Source organism: Muntiacus reevesi, chromosome 4 (genome assembly GCF_963930625.1).
Source record: "Muntiacus reevesi chromosome 4, mMunRee1.1, whole genome shotgun sequence".
Taxonomy (NCBI): Eukaryota; Metazoa; Chordata; class Mammalia; order Artiodactyla; family Cervidae; genus Muntiacus; species Muntiacus reevesi.
The window spans coordinates 67,330,136-67,349,749 of record NC_089252.1 but is presented as its reverse complement, the minus strand read 5'-3'; the positions used below and the strand labels follow the sequence as shown (position 1 = coordinate 67,349,749).

The window sequence follows — 19,614 nt, the reverse complement described above, 5'->3', positions numbered from 1 at the left end:
CCGGGGAAGCTCAGGCAGTGGGCCGGCCTTCCCGTCGGGGCCGGGCGGGGCGGGGCGCGCGTCCTTACCAGCAGCTCTGTCGCTCGTGAGTTCCGCTCCTGCCGCCTCTGTCGCCGAGAGCCACTTCCTTATCGGTGCAACCAAGGGCTGAGATGAGGTGCTTTCCAGCTTTGCGGGTTTCCGGGAGTGGGATTCTGAGCTGTGCGCGTTCTTGGAGGGCGCCGGAGGCTCGGGCTTGGCGCGCCTCGCTTGCCTGCGCTCTGCGGTGCGCTCCGGAAGGAGAATAGTGGGGTCAAGAGAGGCCCCGGCAATGGGAACATTGGATTAATTACCTTCGGGGTGTTCTCTTTGAGGACGTCTCTTGCCCGTGTCGCCACTTCCCTCCGCCTACTTTTAAAACTTGGATTTTTCAAAGCTTCAGCGTTTGACGGTGGGCAAGGGGCAGGCTGCAGGTGGCCGCCAGCGCTGCTAGAGGGAGGTCTGGCCGGGCGAGGTGTGTGCTGGGGAGGGGGCGGGGAAGGGGGGGAGTCGTGCACAACTGCGAGAGGACAGCCTCAGTCCGCCCGGCAGAGCTAAGGTAGGGACCGAGGGAACTCGGGGTCGCTCCTGTGCAGGTCAGCATCCTGGCTTTGGAAAGGTGGGGGTGGGGAGATCTGAGCTGGGAGATGAGAGCGGGGACCTGAAACGGGCGCCTTTCTCTCTGCACTTTACGGGAACTAATTTTGGTTCCTCCAGAGTTCCGGTGGGCTGAGTCTGGGGCTTGTTTTATAAGTAGAAGCTGGTGAACTTGACTTGCAAATTACACCTTCTGATAAGAGGCTTTTTAATAAAGTGCCTAGAACAGAAACAAGAAAAAAAGGCCTACATTTATCTAAAAGCAAGATTGAGAATCTTACTTGGAAAGCAACTGCTGAAAATATTTTCGTTTGGGGTCTTAATGGGAAAAGGTCACCTCAAATGAATATTTGCTAACCTTTGTCTATCCAGGTCTGTAGTTCCCTTGCACAGTTTTTTTTTTGTCTGGGAGCCAGCCAGCTAGGAGAACCAACCAGGAGACTGGCTCCACCCCAGGAATCTTTATGTCAGTTGCCTCAGTTCCCCTCCTTGGCCTACAGCTAAAAAAAATACCAGCAGACTAGCTTTCCATGGCTTCCTGGTTTACACTTTAGAACAGCGGTTCTCAAACTGTAACTGTCTTAGGAGTTAGACCATTTAAAACTATATGTTAATAAACAATATATATTTTTAAAAAGTAAGTTGTTCTCTCCAGTTTTTAGGGCACAAAGTGACATTGTACATTTTTGTAAATCTCTTTCATGTCTTTTTTGTTTTTAGAGATTAGACTTTGTTTTTTTCAAACTTGACTTTTTATTTTGTATTGAGGTATAGCTGATTAACAGTGTTATGGTAGTTTCAGGTGAATAGTCAAGGGACTCAGCCGTACATATACATGGATCCATTCATGTCTGTCTTAATAGACGACTGTTGAATGCTCGTAGCTACTTCTGCATTCAGTTTTGCCATATCACATGTCATGTAACCTCTGGAAACCACTGTACACTCATGAGAGAATGGTTATGGCTTAGTACTGTTTTTGAAAACAGTCAGTGGACACCCCCCACCCGTTTCCCCCCAACGCCAACAGCCAGAGGGTCTCCCTGGACCACACTTTGAGAACCGCTGATTTAGAATAATGTTTTTCTTATTATAAAAGTTCATATACATGTTGTGGAAATACTTGAAACACTCAGAAAACTGTAAGAGAGTGAAACTGCCCAACCTGTTACAATCGGGTGTGTTTGTAGTTCACTAATAAAGTCTAGCAACTGACTGGTACTTGAGTGGCTTGGATTCAAGGCTGGTTGGGCAGATGTAAGTGGCCTTCAGGTTTTGACAGGGGACAAGAAAGCTCTCATATCACAAAGCTGACGCCGGTTCCTGGTTGCAGGCGGAGCTGACCTGGAAACCTGTCCTTGGCCACTGTCCTATCTAAGGAACTCACCTTCCAGAGCTCGCACGCACAGAGCTGGCGGGTGTCCGCTTAGGAGCAGAGGCAATGGCGATCTTCAGGCAGCTGTCCCTGGGCGCAAAGGCCGCCCTGGCTGCCGGCACTGTCTTCGTGTCCATGGTTGTCTCCCGGTCCTACCTGGCGGAGAGCCTGGAGTTCAGGGCCTGGCGATGCCTGTTCCGCCTGCAGCTCGCCCTGTTTGCCAACTCGCTCATGCTCCTCGGCTCCATCTACATCTGGCGTAGCACCATCAGCAATCTCAGGCATTCCCCGGCTGCAGAGTCAGCCTGCTTCCAGCTCTGGAAGATGATCGTCGCGGCCTTCCTGGCCCTGGCGCATTCCAGCTTCTTCACCATGATCTTTCTAGTGGCCGAGGAGCCCTATCTCTTTTCCCTGGTTGCCTACACCTGCCTTGGGGCGTATGTCATCATGCTCTGCTTCCTCTGTGTCCTCAGCGGCATGGAGCAGGCCTACCAGCTCCTGGCCTGGCGTGCCGGCAGGGCGGTGGGCAGCCTTGACAAGACCAGGAAGCTGGCCCTCCGGCCGGCACTGGTGGTGGTGGTGACCACGGTGCTCAGCGTGGTGGGGCTGCTGAACGCCGCCCAGCCCCCAGCGGTGACCACTGTGGAGGTGCCCATGCATCGGCTGCACCCCTCCATGAACACCCTCAAGATCGTGCTTCTCTCGGACATCCACCTGGGCCCCACGGTGGGCAGGACCAAGATGGACATGTTTGTAAGGATGGTGAACACGCTGGAGCCGGATGTCACGGTGATCGTGGGCGACCTGTGTGATTCCGAAGCCTCTGTCCTGCGCACGGCTGTGGCTCCTCTGGGCCAGCTGCGTTCACGCCTGGGCACCTACTTCGTCACAGGCAATCACGAGTACTACACGTCAGATGTCAGCAACTGGTTTGCACTGCTGATGTCCCTGAACGTCCAGCCCCTCCACAATGAGAACGTGAGGATTTCTGCCACCGGGGCCCACAGTGAGGATGACGACTGGATCTGCCTGGCTGGGGTGGACGACATTGAAGCCAACATCCTGCACTACACTGGCCATGGCATGGACCTGGAGAAGGCCCTGGAGGGCTGCAGCCCGGATCACCCCACCATCTTGCTAGCTCACCAGCCCCTGGCTGCCAAGAGAGCCCTCCAGGCCCGGCCAGATATTAACCTGATCCTTTCTGGGCACACGCATGCTGGGCAGATCTTCCCCTTGAATGTGGCAGCCTATCTCCTGAACCCCTTCTTTGCTGGTCTCTACCAGGTGGCCGAGTCTACATTTGTATATGTGAGCCCAGGCACGGCCTATTATGGGATACCCATGCGTCTGGGCAGCAGGGCAGAAATTACTCAGCTCATCCTGCGGCCTGCCCCCTGACCCCACCCCTGCCTGCCCCCCGCGCACCTGCCTCCTCGATGCCCTTGTCCTCTGTCCCCATCCCTCTGCAGGGCAGGCCACCCATCTACCCCCTCTAGCCGCCCCTGCCAACCCACACTTGTCACAAGACTGGCTGGCCCCGTGATCTCTGCTGAGGCTGCCTGGCAAGTCCAGGGAGGTTAACTCTGCAGATGACCACCTGCTTTTTCATACGCATTTGTGAGGCCACTCAAGTAACATGTGTAAGGACGGGCATCTATTTTCCAAAAGATGTGGAGTAAGCCCTTCTCTGCAGAACTCACAAGGATGTCCTGAAAACAGGGGTTGCTGAATAGCGATGCCTCTGGCAAGTGGAACAGGGAAGGGACTCTTGGTGTTCTAAAAATCTTCTTTTGAGCCTAAGCAATTTCCAGAAATCAGTGATCCTGAGCTTTCTGGGGAAGGGGCAGTGGGGCTAGGTAATCTGGGAGAACAGGCAAGATGGAGGCCCCTCTGGCTGCTGGAAAGAAGGTTTACTTTTCCCTCTTGGTTCTATCAGAGTCACCTTTACTGAGAGTACCAGCCAAACCATCTGGAATACAGGGTCCCTCCTGTTCCTCTGGGCCCTGATTGATGCTCTCTAACTGGCTGCTGGACCTTTGGGATTGGGGGTGGAGTGGAGGGATGTGAGCACTGCAAGATGAAGGTCATGGTGCTGCTGCCTAGAATTCAGAGGGTGTTTGCCAACCTTGACTCCATTTGTATTACAACACTCGGATGGAGTGATTAGGGACAGGCAACTTGCCCTTGCTGAGCGATGAGGAAACGAAGGCAAAGGGAAGTTAGGGCACTGGCAACACTCAAAGTTTGTGGGAGATTCTGGGCTGAGAACCAGGTTTCTGCCTCCCAACAGAAGTGTTCTTCCCACTGCCTGAATCCTTACAGGTGAGAATGGGATTCAAACACAAGTAACAGTATCGAGAAGGGCCTGGAACCTGATGTCCTTTCCAAGTGCTCTCCTTGAGGCTGATTTCAGTTCATCATCACTACGTGGGCCGGCCCTGGAAGGGGGTTAGACAGTTTCAGTGCAGGGCAACTGGTGCATGGGAGGGACAGCCAGGAAACTGAAGACCACACCCTCCACCCCGGGTTGGGGTAAGAAATGGAGGTTCGGTTTGCACCCTCCCAATGCGGAGGTTAAGGCTTGCATCGGGAGTGGCCAGGGCCTTTCCTCCCTGGGGGTCCTGGCTTTGGGATGCTGGGCTATCTTTCCTCTCCAGCTGAACCCATCAGAGTTACCCTTGCGCTTTGGTCATGGAACCAGAAGGCCATCCCTGTGCTGGATCCACAGAAAAAGAGGCAGGGGTCAATATGTCTGGAGCAGCCCTGACCCCACTGGCTGGCCTCTGTGCCAGAGACAGGGGACCCTGTGACCCCGTGACCCCGGGCTAGCAGTAAATCCTGATAGAAAAGGCCTCAGTGGGAATCCTTCTGTGATCTCTGCCCCGGGGGCAGGCAGGGTGGGGGACACTCCTCACCTTCCTGCTCACTTGTCAGGCAGCATTGGGCAAACTTGACGTCACTGAGCCTCAGTTTCCCTCACCCTGAAATGGGGATAATTACTGTGTGTACCTCAAGATTGTTTTGAGGGAAGGGTATTAAAACATGCTGCAAAACAAAAACACAAAACACATGCTGCAACAGTTGCCAGCGCTAGGTCACAAGGAAGCACTTGATGTTGCTAATTTTAAAGCATCCCATGGGGCGTGCAGTGGTGCTGTTGGTCCCAGGTGCCCAGAGAAATTGCGGAGCAGCCACTCCTAGGGAATGGGAGGGGGTGCCATGCCCAGGGGCTTGTCAGAGCGGCAGCTGCTGGCGTTGCTTTCCTCTGCCTCCATGCCTGCTTTTGTCTCCCTGTGTACACTTCGCCTGGCCAGGGCATTTCTCCATTTCCCCAGACAAGTATCATTTGCTTCTCTTCTTGGTCAGTGGAACCCTGGGGGATCCTGGAGACCACCTCCCTTGTTTCCAGGCAGCCAATGTGTTGACAGCCAGCCTTCCAGGCAAGTTTAAAATGCATCTTTGAGTGGAGATTTCAGTGGTTTCCTTACTGTTTACCCCTTGTGTTTAATCGTTCTTACAGTCAGGAGTATGTTTGGAGAAAAACTTATCTAGAAGCAAGGGAGGGACCCTGGAGAACCTTCCTTTGAACACATTTTGCAGATGGTGGGGTCGTGGGAGGGGGAAGTGCTTTGCCCTGGGCAGCGCCCAGCTCAGCTCCAGTTCTCTGAATCCCTTCTCCGTGGCATCACTCAAGCTCCCCGCCTCTCCCCGTCTCAGAAAGGTCGCTCTCCCAAACCCCCTCACTCTCTCGTGCCTGACCCCAGCTGGGACCCCTGGCTCTCTGACTCCCTTGTTTGGATCCCCCCAGTCTATGTCAGTTCTGCCATTTGTCTTCTACCTTTTGGTGCAACAGGCCGTGTGTGTCTCTCCTGCTCCAACAAGTATTATTTCACTGATTTCTTCACTGGGGATCTTTCCGGCGCCTGAGCTGGATGGGATTTACATGCGTCAGTCCTGTTTTTCATCTTGCGTCTTTGTCTCTTCTCCTCTGCTTGACTGCCAGTATTTTTTGGTCTTGTGCCCTGTCATCCTTATTCTGGGGTCCTTGGTTGACGGATTCCTGTCTTAACAGAAAGAGGGCAGGTGCATCTTCTGTGCCCAAGGAATAGTCAGCAACACCTTCTCACACTTGGTTTGTGTTCCTTGATTTTATGGTGGAAGTTTTCCAAGCAGGAATTTCTCCATTTCTGTTCAGATATGGTCTATGGAGGGGCATGTGTGGTTTGCTCTCCATGGCCCCCAGGCGCCTATATTCCCCCGTTCCTTGCTCATTTACTGTCTTTGATTTATTTATTGCCAGGGGAGGTGGTGAGAAACATTTACTTGAAGCTTGAAAATGCTTTCAATTGCATTCTAGTTTTTTTTTTTTTTAATCCGTTAAATGCAAGTTAAACAAAATACTTTCTAAAAATTAACAGTAGCATGTGTAGTATGATACTATTGTTAGAAAATCCCCTTACATTTATCCTTCTGCTGTTCATTCCAGACATCCATCCATCCTTTTTCCTTCTTATTTTGTTTATTCTCTTTAAAGCCTTTTACTGAGGACATTTGAAAGTATTCATGAAGTAGAGAAAACAGCAACTGAGCTCCCATGTGCCTGTCACACAGCTTCAACATTTGTGACTATTCCACTGTTCTTTCTCATCTACCCCAGCCCCACACTCTTTGTTTTTGTCTGGAGCATATTAAGACAAATCTTAGAAAATATGATTTCACCCTAAAATACTTAAGTATGAATAAATTTTTAACAAGTGTATCCTTAATGCTATTGTATCTGATGAAATTCACAGTAATTCTTTAATATCGTCTAATACCTAGTTAGGAGACTGGGAGCTAGAAGCTGTAATAGGTCTTCTACCTCTTAATAAGAGTATTTTTTCCACTGTCTGAGGATTAAGTAGCTATATCTATTATAGGTAAGTATAGGATTCAAATGCAGTTAACTGGATAAGGATTAGTTTTCAGGGTTTTTTTTTTTTATTATTTCAATTGTCTTCTGTGTGTGATTTTAAAAAAACATAAAAGTTATCATCTTAGTGATTTTTTAAGTGTACAGTTCAGTGGTATTAAGTATATTCACAAAGATGTACAACAGCTCTTCAGAGCTTTTTCATCTTGCAGATCTAAAACTTTGTACCTATTAAACAACAATGCCCCTACCCACCCCCAGCTCCCGGTAACTCCCACTTCACATTCTGTTTCTGTGAATTTGACTACTCTGGGTACCTCATATAAGCAGAATGATACACTATTTGTCTTTTGTATCACTTGGCATAATGTCCTCCGTGTACATCCATATTGTAGCATCTGAGAAGACTTCCTTCCTAAGGCTGAATAATACTGCATTACATGTATCCACCCCCTCTTGTTTACTGATCATCCGTCAGTGGACACCTGGATCACTCTCACCCCTTGCCTGTTGTGAACAGTGCCGCTTGAACGTGGGTGTGCAGGTATCTCTTTGAGACATTGCTCTCTCTTTTGGGTATGTACCCAGAAATGGAATTGCTGGATCATACAGTAGCTTCTATTTTTCCCGTTTTGAAGAAGTTCTATACCGCTTTCCATAGCGGCTGGACCCCTTTACAGCCCCACCAGCAGCACAATGTTCCAGTTTCTCTGCATCTTCACCTGAATTTATCATCTGTGTTTGTTTCTGATGGTAGTGTGAGATGAAAACTTACTGTGGGTGTTGATTCGCCTTTCTCTGATGACTCGTAATGTGGAGCATGTTTTCATATGCTTGTTAGCTATTTGTATAGCATCTTTAGAGAAATGTCTATTCAGGTCTTTTCCCACTTTATTCATAGTATTTGATTTTTGTTTGTTTGTTTGTTTTTGGTTGTAGGTCTTTATATATTCTGGATATTAACTGCTTATCAGATATATGATTTGCAAGTATTATCTTCCGTAGACTCACTTTTAACTGTATTGATTGTATCCCTTGAAGTGAAAACGTTTTTAAGTTTCATATTCTATTTGTCTATTTTGATTTTGTTGCCTATGCTTTTGGTATCATATTCAAGCAGTCACTGCCAATCCCAATATCATGAAGTTTTCCCCCACATTTTTTTTTTTTTTTTGAGGAGTTTTAAATGTTAGGTTTTATGTTTAGGTCTTTAATCTGTTTTGAGTTATTTTTGTATATGGTGTAAAGTAAGGATCCAATTTTATTCTTCTGCTTGCAGATATCCAGTTTTCCCAAAACTTTGTTTAAGAGACTGTCCTTTCCCCAGGGTGGTCTTGGCTCCCTTGTTGATGATCAGGTGAACATATACGTGACAGTTTATTTCAGGCCTGTCTATTCCAGTGGTCTATTTGTCTGTCTTTATATCAGTAACATTGTTTTTATTATTATAGTTTTGTAATATCTTTTGAAATCAGCAAGTATGAGTCTTCCAATGTTGTTCTTCTTTTCCAAAGTTGTTTTTAGCTCTTTGGGGTTCCTTGAAATTCCATATGAACTTGAGGATGTATTTTTCCATTTCTGCAAAGAATGCTCTTGATGTTTTGATAGAGGTTACGCTGACTCTGTAGATCACACCAGGTAATACGGACATCTTAACAATCCTAAGTCTCCTGGCCCATTAACGTGGGATGTCTTTCCATTTATTTGAGTCTTTTTAAATCTCAGTAGTGTTTTGTAGTTTTCAGTGTGTGAGTCTTTCACTTCTTTCGTTAGGTTTATTCCCAAGCATTTTATTCTTTTTGATCCCATTTTGATTGAAATTGCTTAATTTCATTTTTGGATTGTTCTTGTCAATGTATAGAAACGCAGCTGATTTTTGTATGTTGATTTTATATCCTGCAACTTTGTTGAATTCATTTATTAGTTCTAATAACTGTTTGTGTATGGGGGTTGGGGGAGACTCTAGGGTGTTCTACATGTAAGATCATGTCCTCTGTGAACAGAGATAATTTTACTTTTTCCTTTCCAATTGAATGTCTTTTCTTTCTTTTTCTTGCCTTGTTGCTCTGGCTAGGACTTCCATTAGTATCTTGACTAGAAGTGGTGAGAATGAGCATCTTGATCATGAAAGAAAAACTTGCAGTCTGTCATACTGAGTATGATGTTAGCTGTTGATTTTCATATATGGCCTTTATTGTGTTGAGGTAATTTTCTTCTATTCAGAGTTGAAGTGTTTTATCATAAAAAGGTATAGAATCTTACCAAGTAGATTTCTGCCTCAACTGAAGCAATCGTGTTTTTGTTCTTCAAACTGTTAACGAGGTACAATCCATTGATTTTCATATGTTGAATCACTCTTGTGTTCTGAGTCCCATTTGGTCATGATGTACTGATAGAAAGAGTTGCTAAGGGAAACCCCTCGCAGTCTAGTAATTAGGACTTGGCGCTTTCACTTCTGAGGGTGCCAGTTCAACCCCTTATCAGGCCACTAAGATCCCACAAGCCAAGTGGTGCAGCCAAAGAGAAAGAAAAAGAGTTGTTGAATTTAGTTTGCTGATACTTGTTGAGGATTTTTGCATCAGTATTAACCAAGGATATGGTATTGGCCTGTAGTTTTCTTTTTCTGTTATGTCCTGTCTGGCACTGATGTCAGGATTATGTTGTTCTCATAGGATGAACTTAAAAGTGTTCCCTCCTCTTTAATTATTCGAATAGTTTCAGGAGGATTGGCATTTAAATGTTTGGTAGAATTCCCTAGCTCAGTTGGTAAAGAATCCGCCTGCAATGCAGGAGATCCCGGTTCAATGTCTGGGTCAGGAAGATCCCCTGGAGAAGGGACAGGCTACCCATTCTAGTATACTTCAGTTTCTCTTGTGGCTCAGCTGGTAAAGAATCTGTCTGCAATGTGAGAGACCTGGGTTTGATTCCTGGGTTGGGAAGATTCCCCTAGAGAAGGGAAAGGCTACCCATTCCAGTATTCTGGTCTGGAGAATTCCATGGACTGTATAGTTCATGGGGTCCCAAAGAGTTGGACATGACTAAGTGACTATCAGTTTCAAAGCATCAGTTTCTTGGTTTTTCTTTGAGATTTTCAATACTGATTCAGTCTTTTTACTAGTTATTGGTCTGTTCAGATTTTTTATTTCTTCATGATTCAGTCTATGTAGGTTGTATTTTTCTTGGTAGGTTGTATGTTACACAATTTGTAGGCATACAGTTGTTCATAATAGTCTCATAATCCTTTTTATTTCTGTAGCATCAGTTGTAGCATTTTTCTTTCATTTCTAATTTTGAGTTTTATCTGTTTTTTCTTAATCTAGCTAAAGATTTTTCCATTTTGTTGATCTTTTTAAAAGATGAACTCTTTTTTTCATTGATTTTTTTTCTATTCTCTATTTCACTTGAAAAGTGAAAGTGTTAGTTGCTCCGTCATGTCTGACTCTTTGCGACCCTAATGGACTATAGCCGGCCAGGCTCCCCTGTCCATGGAATTCTCCAAGCACGAATACTGCAGTGGGTTGCCATTTCCTTCTTCAGGGGATCTTCTTGACCCAGGGATCAAACTTGCATCTTCTCCTTGGCAGGCAGATCCTTTACTGCCTGAGCCACTTATCCCTGCATTAATTTGCACTTATCCCTGCATAAATAATATTTATTTATTTATAATAATTATTTATATTATTAATAAATAATAATATTATTTCCTCCCTCCTGTTAGCTTTAGGTTTCGTTTTTTCCTTTGATTTCTTGAGGAATTGTGTCACTTTATAGTTCTTTTGTTTGAATCAGGATCTAAAAACAAGGTCCATATATTATATATATTTCATAAGTCTCTCTAAGTCTTTAAGATATCTTCTCTTCTTATGCTGTGTCATTTATTTGTTCAAGTTATCTGGATTTGTATCTTGGTATTTTCCTGCATTTTGGATTTGTGGTGGTGTTTGACATACACTGTCCTTCATATTTTCTGTAAACTGATAGAGGTGGACATCTATTAAAGTTAGAGCTAGAAGTTGGACAGATTCATGTTCAACTTTTGCCCCTTTTGGTAGGAAGACTCCACTGTTTTCAGGGATGCTGAGGTTGATCAGGTGTTGTCAGCTTGGCCCCACCACTAGAAAGTTCCACATCATCTTTTCATCTTAGGTTTCAGGAGTCATTGATGATTGTTGCCTGAAGTCATTAGTAGGGATTGTAAAATGGTGGTTTTTTAAGTTTGATACATTTAATACAGAATGTATTTAGTAGGCCAGAATACCAAGTAGACTTTCTAGGAATAATTAGTTGGCTTTAATGTATTCAAGAAACAATGGAAGCTTCTTTTACCTCAGTTTTGTATTTTGAAGGAATTTTTGTGGCACTTAGAAATATAATCCTGGGAATTCCCTGGCAGTCCAGTGGTTAAGACTCTGAGCTCTTGCTCCTGAGGGCCCAGGTTCAATCCCTGATTGGGGAACTAAGATCCCACAAGCCACACAGTGTGACCAAAAAGAGGTATAATTCGGCCTTCAGCCCCCAAAATGAGGATTTTTAATCACATCATTTCTTCTGTATTTACTAGCTATGGTTTTTCTACAAAGAATTCTCTTCATCAGTTTTTTGGTTATTCTGAAAAAGTCTGTAGCAAAGGCAAGAGAGATGCTGATTCTTCCTCTTCACTTCAGTTTTCAGGATAATGAACTGATACCCCAGCAAACTTCAAGGATGACCAAAAAGCTTTTCTTTTGCATGGGAAGGAGTTTTCTGAATTTGGCTATTTTTACATGTCTGATATGTTTCAATCTAGTGAAATGTTAAATCTTTTGATGCTCAAAATAGCCCATCTTCAGCCAGTAGGAGCCCTTTCAACTTTGCTTCTATGTAATTTTGTTGTTGATAATAGTTATTGATTGTTTTAGGCCTATTTTGTATATATTCTACCCAGACTTGGATTAACTAATGTCTTAAGGAGCGCTGGTTTCTTTTAATGGGAAATATTTAGAGACTATACTTAAAGGGACTAGATGAGCTAAGTGCCTACTGGCTATTGTCATTTCTAAGCTGTTTCTATGGCTATTGCTGGGAAATAAATATTTTTTTAGAAAAAGGAAAACTTTTAAGTTTTATTTTTTAGAGCAGTTTTATGTTCGTAGCAAAACTGAGTGGAAGGTGTAGAGATTTTATGATTATAGGATTTTTAATTAACTTTCTTTGATTTTATATTTGCTTCTGTTTTACATTGAAAATTTTGGTTCCTAACAACCCAGTATAATTACATATGTATCCTACTGTGTATTTTATGAATTCAAAATAGTCATGAAATATTAATAGGATGAAATCTACTGGATGCCTGTTTGTTTTAATGCAGCTCAAGATATATTTTCATCCTTAGTTAAAACATTATTTCAAATTGACTTGATTCTTTTCTCTGTGGGAAGTTAGGTCTTAACTTTCTTGACTATTTTTAACTTTTAAAAATTATTTTATATTTTTAATTTTTAAATTTTATTTTAAATTAATGAAATGTGCACTTACCTCTTCTCTGAGAGGAGCGGGTAGAATTAAATCTATAAATGTCTGTGAGTCCTGGCGGATAGGGAACTGATCCTCAGCTGTGCTCACGTCTTTTCTATTCTACCATCTTTCCTTCCTCTTCCACTGAAATGTATTCTTTCCATCCACGGTCATTTGGAATGCTGAACAAAAATCTGTTTGGAATAAGACAAGCATAAATAAATAAAATGAGTAAATACATAAGCTATAGCAGATCATTCACAAATTCCTGCAGATCCATGTTGGTTATCACTGTTCATTCCCTGTGGCGGTTTTGCTTCTCCATTCTGATGTAATGATGCTTCCATGACGTTTCATGTTTGAATGGGCTCCTGCTCTGGCACAATGAAAGTGTGTTTTATAGGTGACTGCAATACTGTTTCTCTTTCCCCTTGTTCTGTGAACTGAGGGGTCTGGGAAGCCCATGAGTGTAAACACCCCTCCACCCTTGTCCTCTCCCCTTCTCTTAATCCCATTTCGCTCACCCCTAGGGTCCTATCAGCCTAAAAGGGTTGTGTCTCTGTCACCCTGGAGCTGAGCAGCTCATGTCAGGGATTCTCCAGGCTGTGGGGCCTCTGGGGTGAGTTGAGAGGGTATGTAGGGGTAGGGATGGAGGTCCATGCAGAGGTGCTTAACTGAATTATAGTGAGCAACTTAACTATCTTCACATAATCAGCATGACCCATAACTGTGATGGCACTGATCTCCTTTTATTTCTTTATTCAGGTGGAGGAGTGTGCAGGAATAATGCAAATATAACCATTTTTAGACCTGAGGATTAAGAAACTTGAGGCATGTTTGCATTACCTGGTGATGTAAATACTGATGTTATGTTTAATTTTTTAAAAGAAAGGCTTATTTACCACTGAAATAATCTTAAACATTATCAATAACTTTAAAACTGTTGTACTGGACAGTATGAGTTACCTGATACGTATTGATCTGGGCTCACTTGTGCTCTGGCCTTTTTCCGCAGTATTATATGCACTGTGCTCATGGGCTGTGGGTGGTGGGGGTGGCTTGGAAAACCGTGGGCTTTGACTTGCTTGGAATTACTTTTTTGTGAGTGCTATGACTTCATGCATTGTAAATACTGACGCTCCCACACCCGAGCACATGTGAAATAAAACTGTGACTCTTCAGTCTTTGGTTCCAGTGCTAATTATTTAAAAGGGGTGGAATTTACACAGAAGGCTGGTTTTCCGTTACATATATTTTGGGGGAGTAAACTCTGAAGACAGCTTTCGCTCCTCCTCTCCCCACTCCTGATTGTCTTACTCCCATTCATAGTGCCACAGCCCAGAGGTTAAGGAAGCTGGCTCTAGTAAGCTGGATCCTTTCAGGTCCTTCAGCTTGGAGAGGGGTCACTTTGGAGCCATGAGGTGGATGTTCCCTGTTGGCTGTGGCAGGCACCAGTTAGAAGCGGTCTCTTAGATGATGTCTCTTGCTTCTGCATCTGTCCATATTATCCCCCTTTAAAAAACATTTTTTGATTTATTTGTTTGGCCGAGTTGGGTCTTAGTTGCGGGGTCTTCCTTGTAGCACATGGCACATTATCTTCTCTAGCTGTGGCACGGGCTTTGTTGCCCTGCGGCATCCTACTTCGGGGGCCAGGGACTGACTGAATCCGCGTCCCCTGCATTGGAAGGTGGATTCTGCCACTGGACCAGCAGAGAAGTGCCCCCACTTGCTGCTTTTCTAAGCTTTCTTTCAGAGACTTGCCACTGCTCCCCAGGTCTAATCACACACTGTTGTTTGACTACCGTGACAGCTCAGAGTGACCTGGCAGTCAAGGTCTCAGGGGACGGAGCAGGTCAGGAACCAGATCCCTGGAGCAAGAGAAAGAAGGTGTCTGCTGTCACGCCCACTCACAGATTGCTTCTGATGCTTTTTAGTGACAGTTTTGAAAGGATTAAAACACGAGTTCCACAGCCTCCCCTGGGGCTGGTGCTCAGTTAAACAACTGGTCTCCCAGCATCAGCCTCCTTCCCCAATGGGACTTAGGGCACCTTTGTCCTAACGGAAGGGTACCCCTAGACCTTGTGAGGACTGTCAGTGTCAGCCCAGACTGCATCTGACAGTCTATGATTTCCGAGCCCTTGCCCGAGGTCATCTCTGAGGTCAACACGCCCCGTTTGCCACCACAGTCATAGTGATGGTGATTATGTCCACCGGCCACTGGCAGTTAGGTGGCCTCTCTTTGGGTGTGTCAGGATTTCATCACCCTCGAAGACACGAACCAGTGTCTCCTGCCATTCCCTGCCCACAGAGCGCAGCCCTCAGGGTGCGTGAGGTCTCCAGGGCCCTCCTCACTTCCGCCTTCCTGACGGAAGGGTGCGTTATCTGGCCAGGCTCAGGGAGTGTAGGCAGATGGTGGGGTGTCTGGTCACCGGCTTTACCTTCTCGTCTCTTAGAGCTGTCTCACACCTTCCTTAGGATTGCACAGCAGTTCGGGCACCTCACTTCATTTCCCATAGGTCAACATCAAGTACAGGTTCCAGCCACACAGGGATGGATTGAATGCCTTTACCAAGATGAAAGCTCACGAATCTTGGGAGAATGAGCCATGTCCATGCACCCCCCTCCCTCCTCCTTGTGTTCGTCCCCTCGAGATTCGCTCCCAGTGTTCCCTTCCACCCCCATTAGGTCCTGGCCTTATCCTTCTGGCAGGAGATGTAGGTCTCTTTCAACATTGCCACGGAAACTTCTAGCATACCTGCGTGGACGCATGATATGAGCCTGTCAGCCAGTCTTTCTTCAAAGCTGCCAATCCGTTAGTAAAAGCCAGCCAAGCTCAGAGTCCTTACAGTTACCAGCACCCTGTCCTTCAGCCCCGTCCCACAGGGAGAGCTAAGGCAGATGCCAGCTCCTGTCTGCCTGTTTCTCCTCCCAGGCCTGTACCAGTGGGGCCTCAGTGCCTGTGTTTGCAAACCAGAGGCCGTTGCCCCTCCACTGAGCACTACTTTAGGGTTCTCACCACTGTCTTGACGTACAGGAAATGAGAAATCCAGGTACAGACTCAACATCATGAGGATCTGCTGTTTAGGCCACTTCTGGAACAAACTGTCTTAATTTGGGTTCCTCTAGAAGTAAAACAGGCTTCTTTGGTGTCTCAGACAGTAAAGGGTCTGCCTACAATGCAGAAGACCCAGGTTTGATCCCTGGGTTGAGAAGGTTCTCTAGAGAAGGGAATGACAACTCACTCCAATATTCTTGTCTGGAGAATCTCACGGACAGAGGAGCCTAGCGGGCTACAGTCCAGTTCAGTTCAGTTCAGTCACTCAGTCATGTCCAACTCTTTGCGACCCCATGGACTGCAGTATGCCAGGCTTTCCTGTCCATCACCAACTCCTGGAGCTTACTCAAAACTCATGTCCATTGAGTCGATGATGCCATCCAACCATCTCATCCTCTGTTGTCCCCTTCTCCTCCTGCCTTCAATCTTTCCCAGCATCAGGGTCTTTTCCAGTGAGTCAGTTCTTCACATCAGGTGGCCAAAGTTTTGGAGTTTCAGCTTCAGCATCAGTCCTTCCAATGAATATTCAGGACTGATTTCCTGTAGGATGGACTGGTTTGATTTCCTTGCAGTCCAAGGGACTCTCAAGAGTCTTCTCCAGCACCACAGTTCAAAAGCATCAATTCTTCAGTGCTCAGCTTTCTTTATAGTCCAACTCTCACATCCATACATGACTACTGAAAAACCATAGCTTTGACTAGATGAACCTTTTTCAGCAAAGTAGTCTCTGCTTTTTAATATGCTGTCTAGGTTGGTCATAGCTTTTCTTCCAAGGAGCAAGGGTCTTTTAACTTCAAGGCTGCAGTCACTATCTGCAATGATTTCGGATCCCAAAAATATAAAGTCTCTCACAGAAAATTGGATTAAAGATTTATTGAGCATGGCCCCGCCCATCAGAACAAGACCTAGTTTCCCCCACAGTCAGTCTCTTCGCTTCCATAAGCCTCTTATCCTTATCATAGGGCAGACAGGATAAAAACCACAATCACAGAAAACTAATCAAACTGATCACATGGACCAAAGCTTTGTCTAACTCAAGGAAAATATGAGCCATGCTGTGTAGGGCCACCGAAGATGGACGGGTCATGGTGGAGAGTTCTGACAAAACGTGGTCTGCTGGAGAAGGAAATGGCAAACCACTTCAGTATTCTTGCCTTGAGAACCCCATGAACAGCATGAACAGGCAAAAAGGTATAACACCAAAAGATGAACTCCCCAGGTCTGCAGGTACCCAATATGCTACTGGAGAAGAGTAGAGAAATAAATTCAGAAAAAATGAAGAGACGGAGCCAAAGAGAAAACAATGCCCAGTTGTAGATGCAACTGGTGATGGAAGTAAAGTCTGATGCTGTAAAGAACAATATTGCATAGGAACCTGGAATGTTAGGTCCATGAACTTGGAATGTTAGGTCCATGAATTTCTCATGAGGCAGGTATGGTGGTCTGGTATTCCCATCTCTTTAAGGATTTTCCACAATTTTTGTGATCCACACAGTCAAAGGCTTTGGCATAGTCAATAAAGCAGAAGTAAATGTTTTTCTGGAACTCTCTTGCTTTTTCAATGATCCAGGAGATGTTGGCAATTTGATCTCTGGTTCCTCTGCCTTTTCTAAATCCAGCTTAAACATCTGCAAGTTCACAGTTCACACACTGTCAAAGCCTGACTTGGAGAATTTTGAGCATTATTTTTTAGCATGTGAGATGAGCGCAATTGTCCAGCAGTTTGAGCATTCTTTGGCATTGCCTTTGTTTGGAATTGGAATGAAAACTGACCATTTCCAGTCCTGTGGCCACTGCTGAGTTTTCCAAATTTGCTGGCATATTGAGTGCAGCACTTTCACAGCATCATCTTTTAGGATTTGAAATAGCTCAACTGGAATTCCATCACATCTACTAGCTTTGTTCGTAGTGATGCTTCCTAAGGCCCACTGAACTTTGCATTCCAGGGTATGTGCCTCTAGGTGACTGATCACACAATTGAAAGGTTGTTGCTGAACTGGTAAAACGCCGGGATTCTTGGCCTCCGGAGGAGATGAATTCATTCCGGGGCCAGAGACGAGGCTGGATCGCTCAGAGCTTTTGTGTAATAAAGTTTTATTAAAAAGTATAAAGGAGATAGAGAAAGCTTCTGACAAAGGCATCAGAAGGGGGCAAAAGAGTACCCCCTTTGCTAGTGTTAGCAATGGAGTTATATACTCTCCAGTGAATCCAAAGAATGTCTGGAGGTTGTAAAGACCTCACCAGACCTACTTCCATAATTTACATTTTAAGATAACATGTTGAGTTAGCCAGGAGGTTTAATCCAAAGACTGTCCTGAGGCAGGATACATTATTGTTATTTAGTCACTCACAATCTGTTAATGAAAAGAAAGGAATATCATAAAACTTAGAATGGCACCAGATAATTCATCCCTGGCCATAAAACGATTGACTTGAATCTTGTAGAAGGGCAGATTACCAACAAATAGTTTCATTTACATAGATTAGGGGAACAATATCTGAGTAAGTAGGTTGGGCCATTTGGCGGAACCAACTTGAAGATAGAGTCATAGCTTAAGACAACATTTCCATAAGAAAAATGCATTGGTTAACTCAAGGTTTGAGAGTAGTTAGCTTCAGGTGAAACCAGGTGTCATGGTAACACAGCATTTTAAGAGAAACCTCCTTTTAAATTTGTATAGAGAAGAAAAAATATCGCTGGTTTGTTTCCTCCTGCCGCTTAAGAGAGATAAAAATGTCTGGCACTTGCAGCCTCTTTCCTCCGTTTGGAGACCCCTGGCCTTCCTGCCTGTTACCCTCTCACCATCATGGTTATCTGGGTCATGAAGATCTTTTTTGTATAGTTCTTCTGTCTATTCTTGCCACCTCTTCTTAATATCTTCTGCTTCTATTAAGTCCATACCATTTCTATCGTTTACTGTGCCCATCTTTGCGTGAAATGTTCCCTTGGTGTCTCTGATTTTCTTGAAAAGATCTCTAGTCTTTCCCATTCTATTGTTTTCCTCTATTTCTTTGCACTGATCACTGAGAAAGGCTTTCTTATCTCTCCTTGCTATTCTTTGGAACTCTGCATTCAGATACTTATGTCTTTCCTTTTCTCCTTTGCCTTTCACTTCTCTTCTTTTCTCACCTATTTGTAAGGCCTCCTCAGACAACCATTTTGCCTTTTTGCATTTCTTTTTCTTGGGGATGGTCTTGATCACTGCCTCCTGTACAATGTCACATACCTCCATCCATAGTTCTTCAGGCACTCTGTCTATCAGATCTAGTCCCTTGAATCTATTTGTCACTTCCACTGTATAATCGTAAGGGATTTGATTTAGGTCATACCTGAATGGTCTAGTGGTTTTCCCTACTTTCTTCAATTTAAGTCTGGATTTGGCAATAAGGAGTTCATGATCTGAGCCACAGTCAGCTCCTGGTCTTGTTTGGCTGACTGTATAGAGCTTCTCCATCTTTGACTGCAAAGAATGTACTCAGTCAATTTCAATATTGACCACCTGGTGATGTCCATGTGTAGAGACTTCTCTTGTGTTTTTGGAAGAGGGTGTTTGTTATGACCAGTGAGTTCTCTTGGTGAAACTCTGTTAGCCTTTGCCCTGCTTCATTATGTACTGCAAGGCCAAATTTGCCTTTTACTCCAGGTTATCTCTTTACTTCCTACTTTTCATGGACCTAACATTTCTGTAGGACCTAACACGGGGTACAGTCCATGGGGTCACAAAGAGTCAGACATGACTAACAGTCAGAGCAACTAACAGTTACACTTTTCAAAGTAAAACATGAAACAAGGGCTTGAGTGCACGTGATCTGAGAAGCTGTCCAAGTTGGACAGGTGAAAAGAGGCAAAAGCCTACATGAGGATGTGCATCATAATTCTCACTCTGGGCGACAGGACTGATTCTGCCAAAGACTCCTGGGAAATCCACAGAATGTCTCCTGAATTGTCTGCCTGAAGACAGTGTAATTATTCCCCTTCCACCAGGGCTACCCCCAGGGGTGTGGACTCCACCTCACTCCTGGGCTCCTGGGTGAGCAGGTGCCCATGGTGTGGAGATTGTTGTTCAGTCACTCAGTCGTGTCTGACTCTTTGTGACCCCATGGACTGCAGCACGCCAGGCTTCCCTGTCCTTCACTCTCTCCTGGAGTTTGCTCAAATGG

General features: G+C 44.9%; 2 protein-coding genes across 2 annotated transcripts in view; both read left to right on the top strand.

Moving 5' to 3' along the window:
- Positions 1-19,614, top strand: part of GLB1 (galactosidase beta 1) — a 101,874-nt gene that overhangs the window by 287 nt on the left and 81,973 nt on the right. The gene's annotated exons all lie outside the window — the stretch shown is intronic.
- Positions 43-10,538, top strand: TMPPE (transmembrane protein with metallophosphoesterase domain). The gene is made up of 2 exons (XM_065932942.1): positions 43-157; positions 1,949-10,538. Exon 2 carries the CDS (start codon positions 2,057-2,059, stop codon positions 3,389-3,391), a length of 1,335 nt encoding a protein of 444 aa, XP_065789014.1. The 5' UTR covers positions 43-157; positions 1,949-2,056; the 3' UTR covers positions 3,392-10,538.

Excerpts from the sequence above, each read along its gene's own strand:
- TMPPE (XM_065932942.1), top strand. The coding sequence starts at position 2,057 with ATGGCGATCTTCAGGCAGCTGTCCCTGGGCGCAAAGGCCGCCCTGGCT.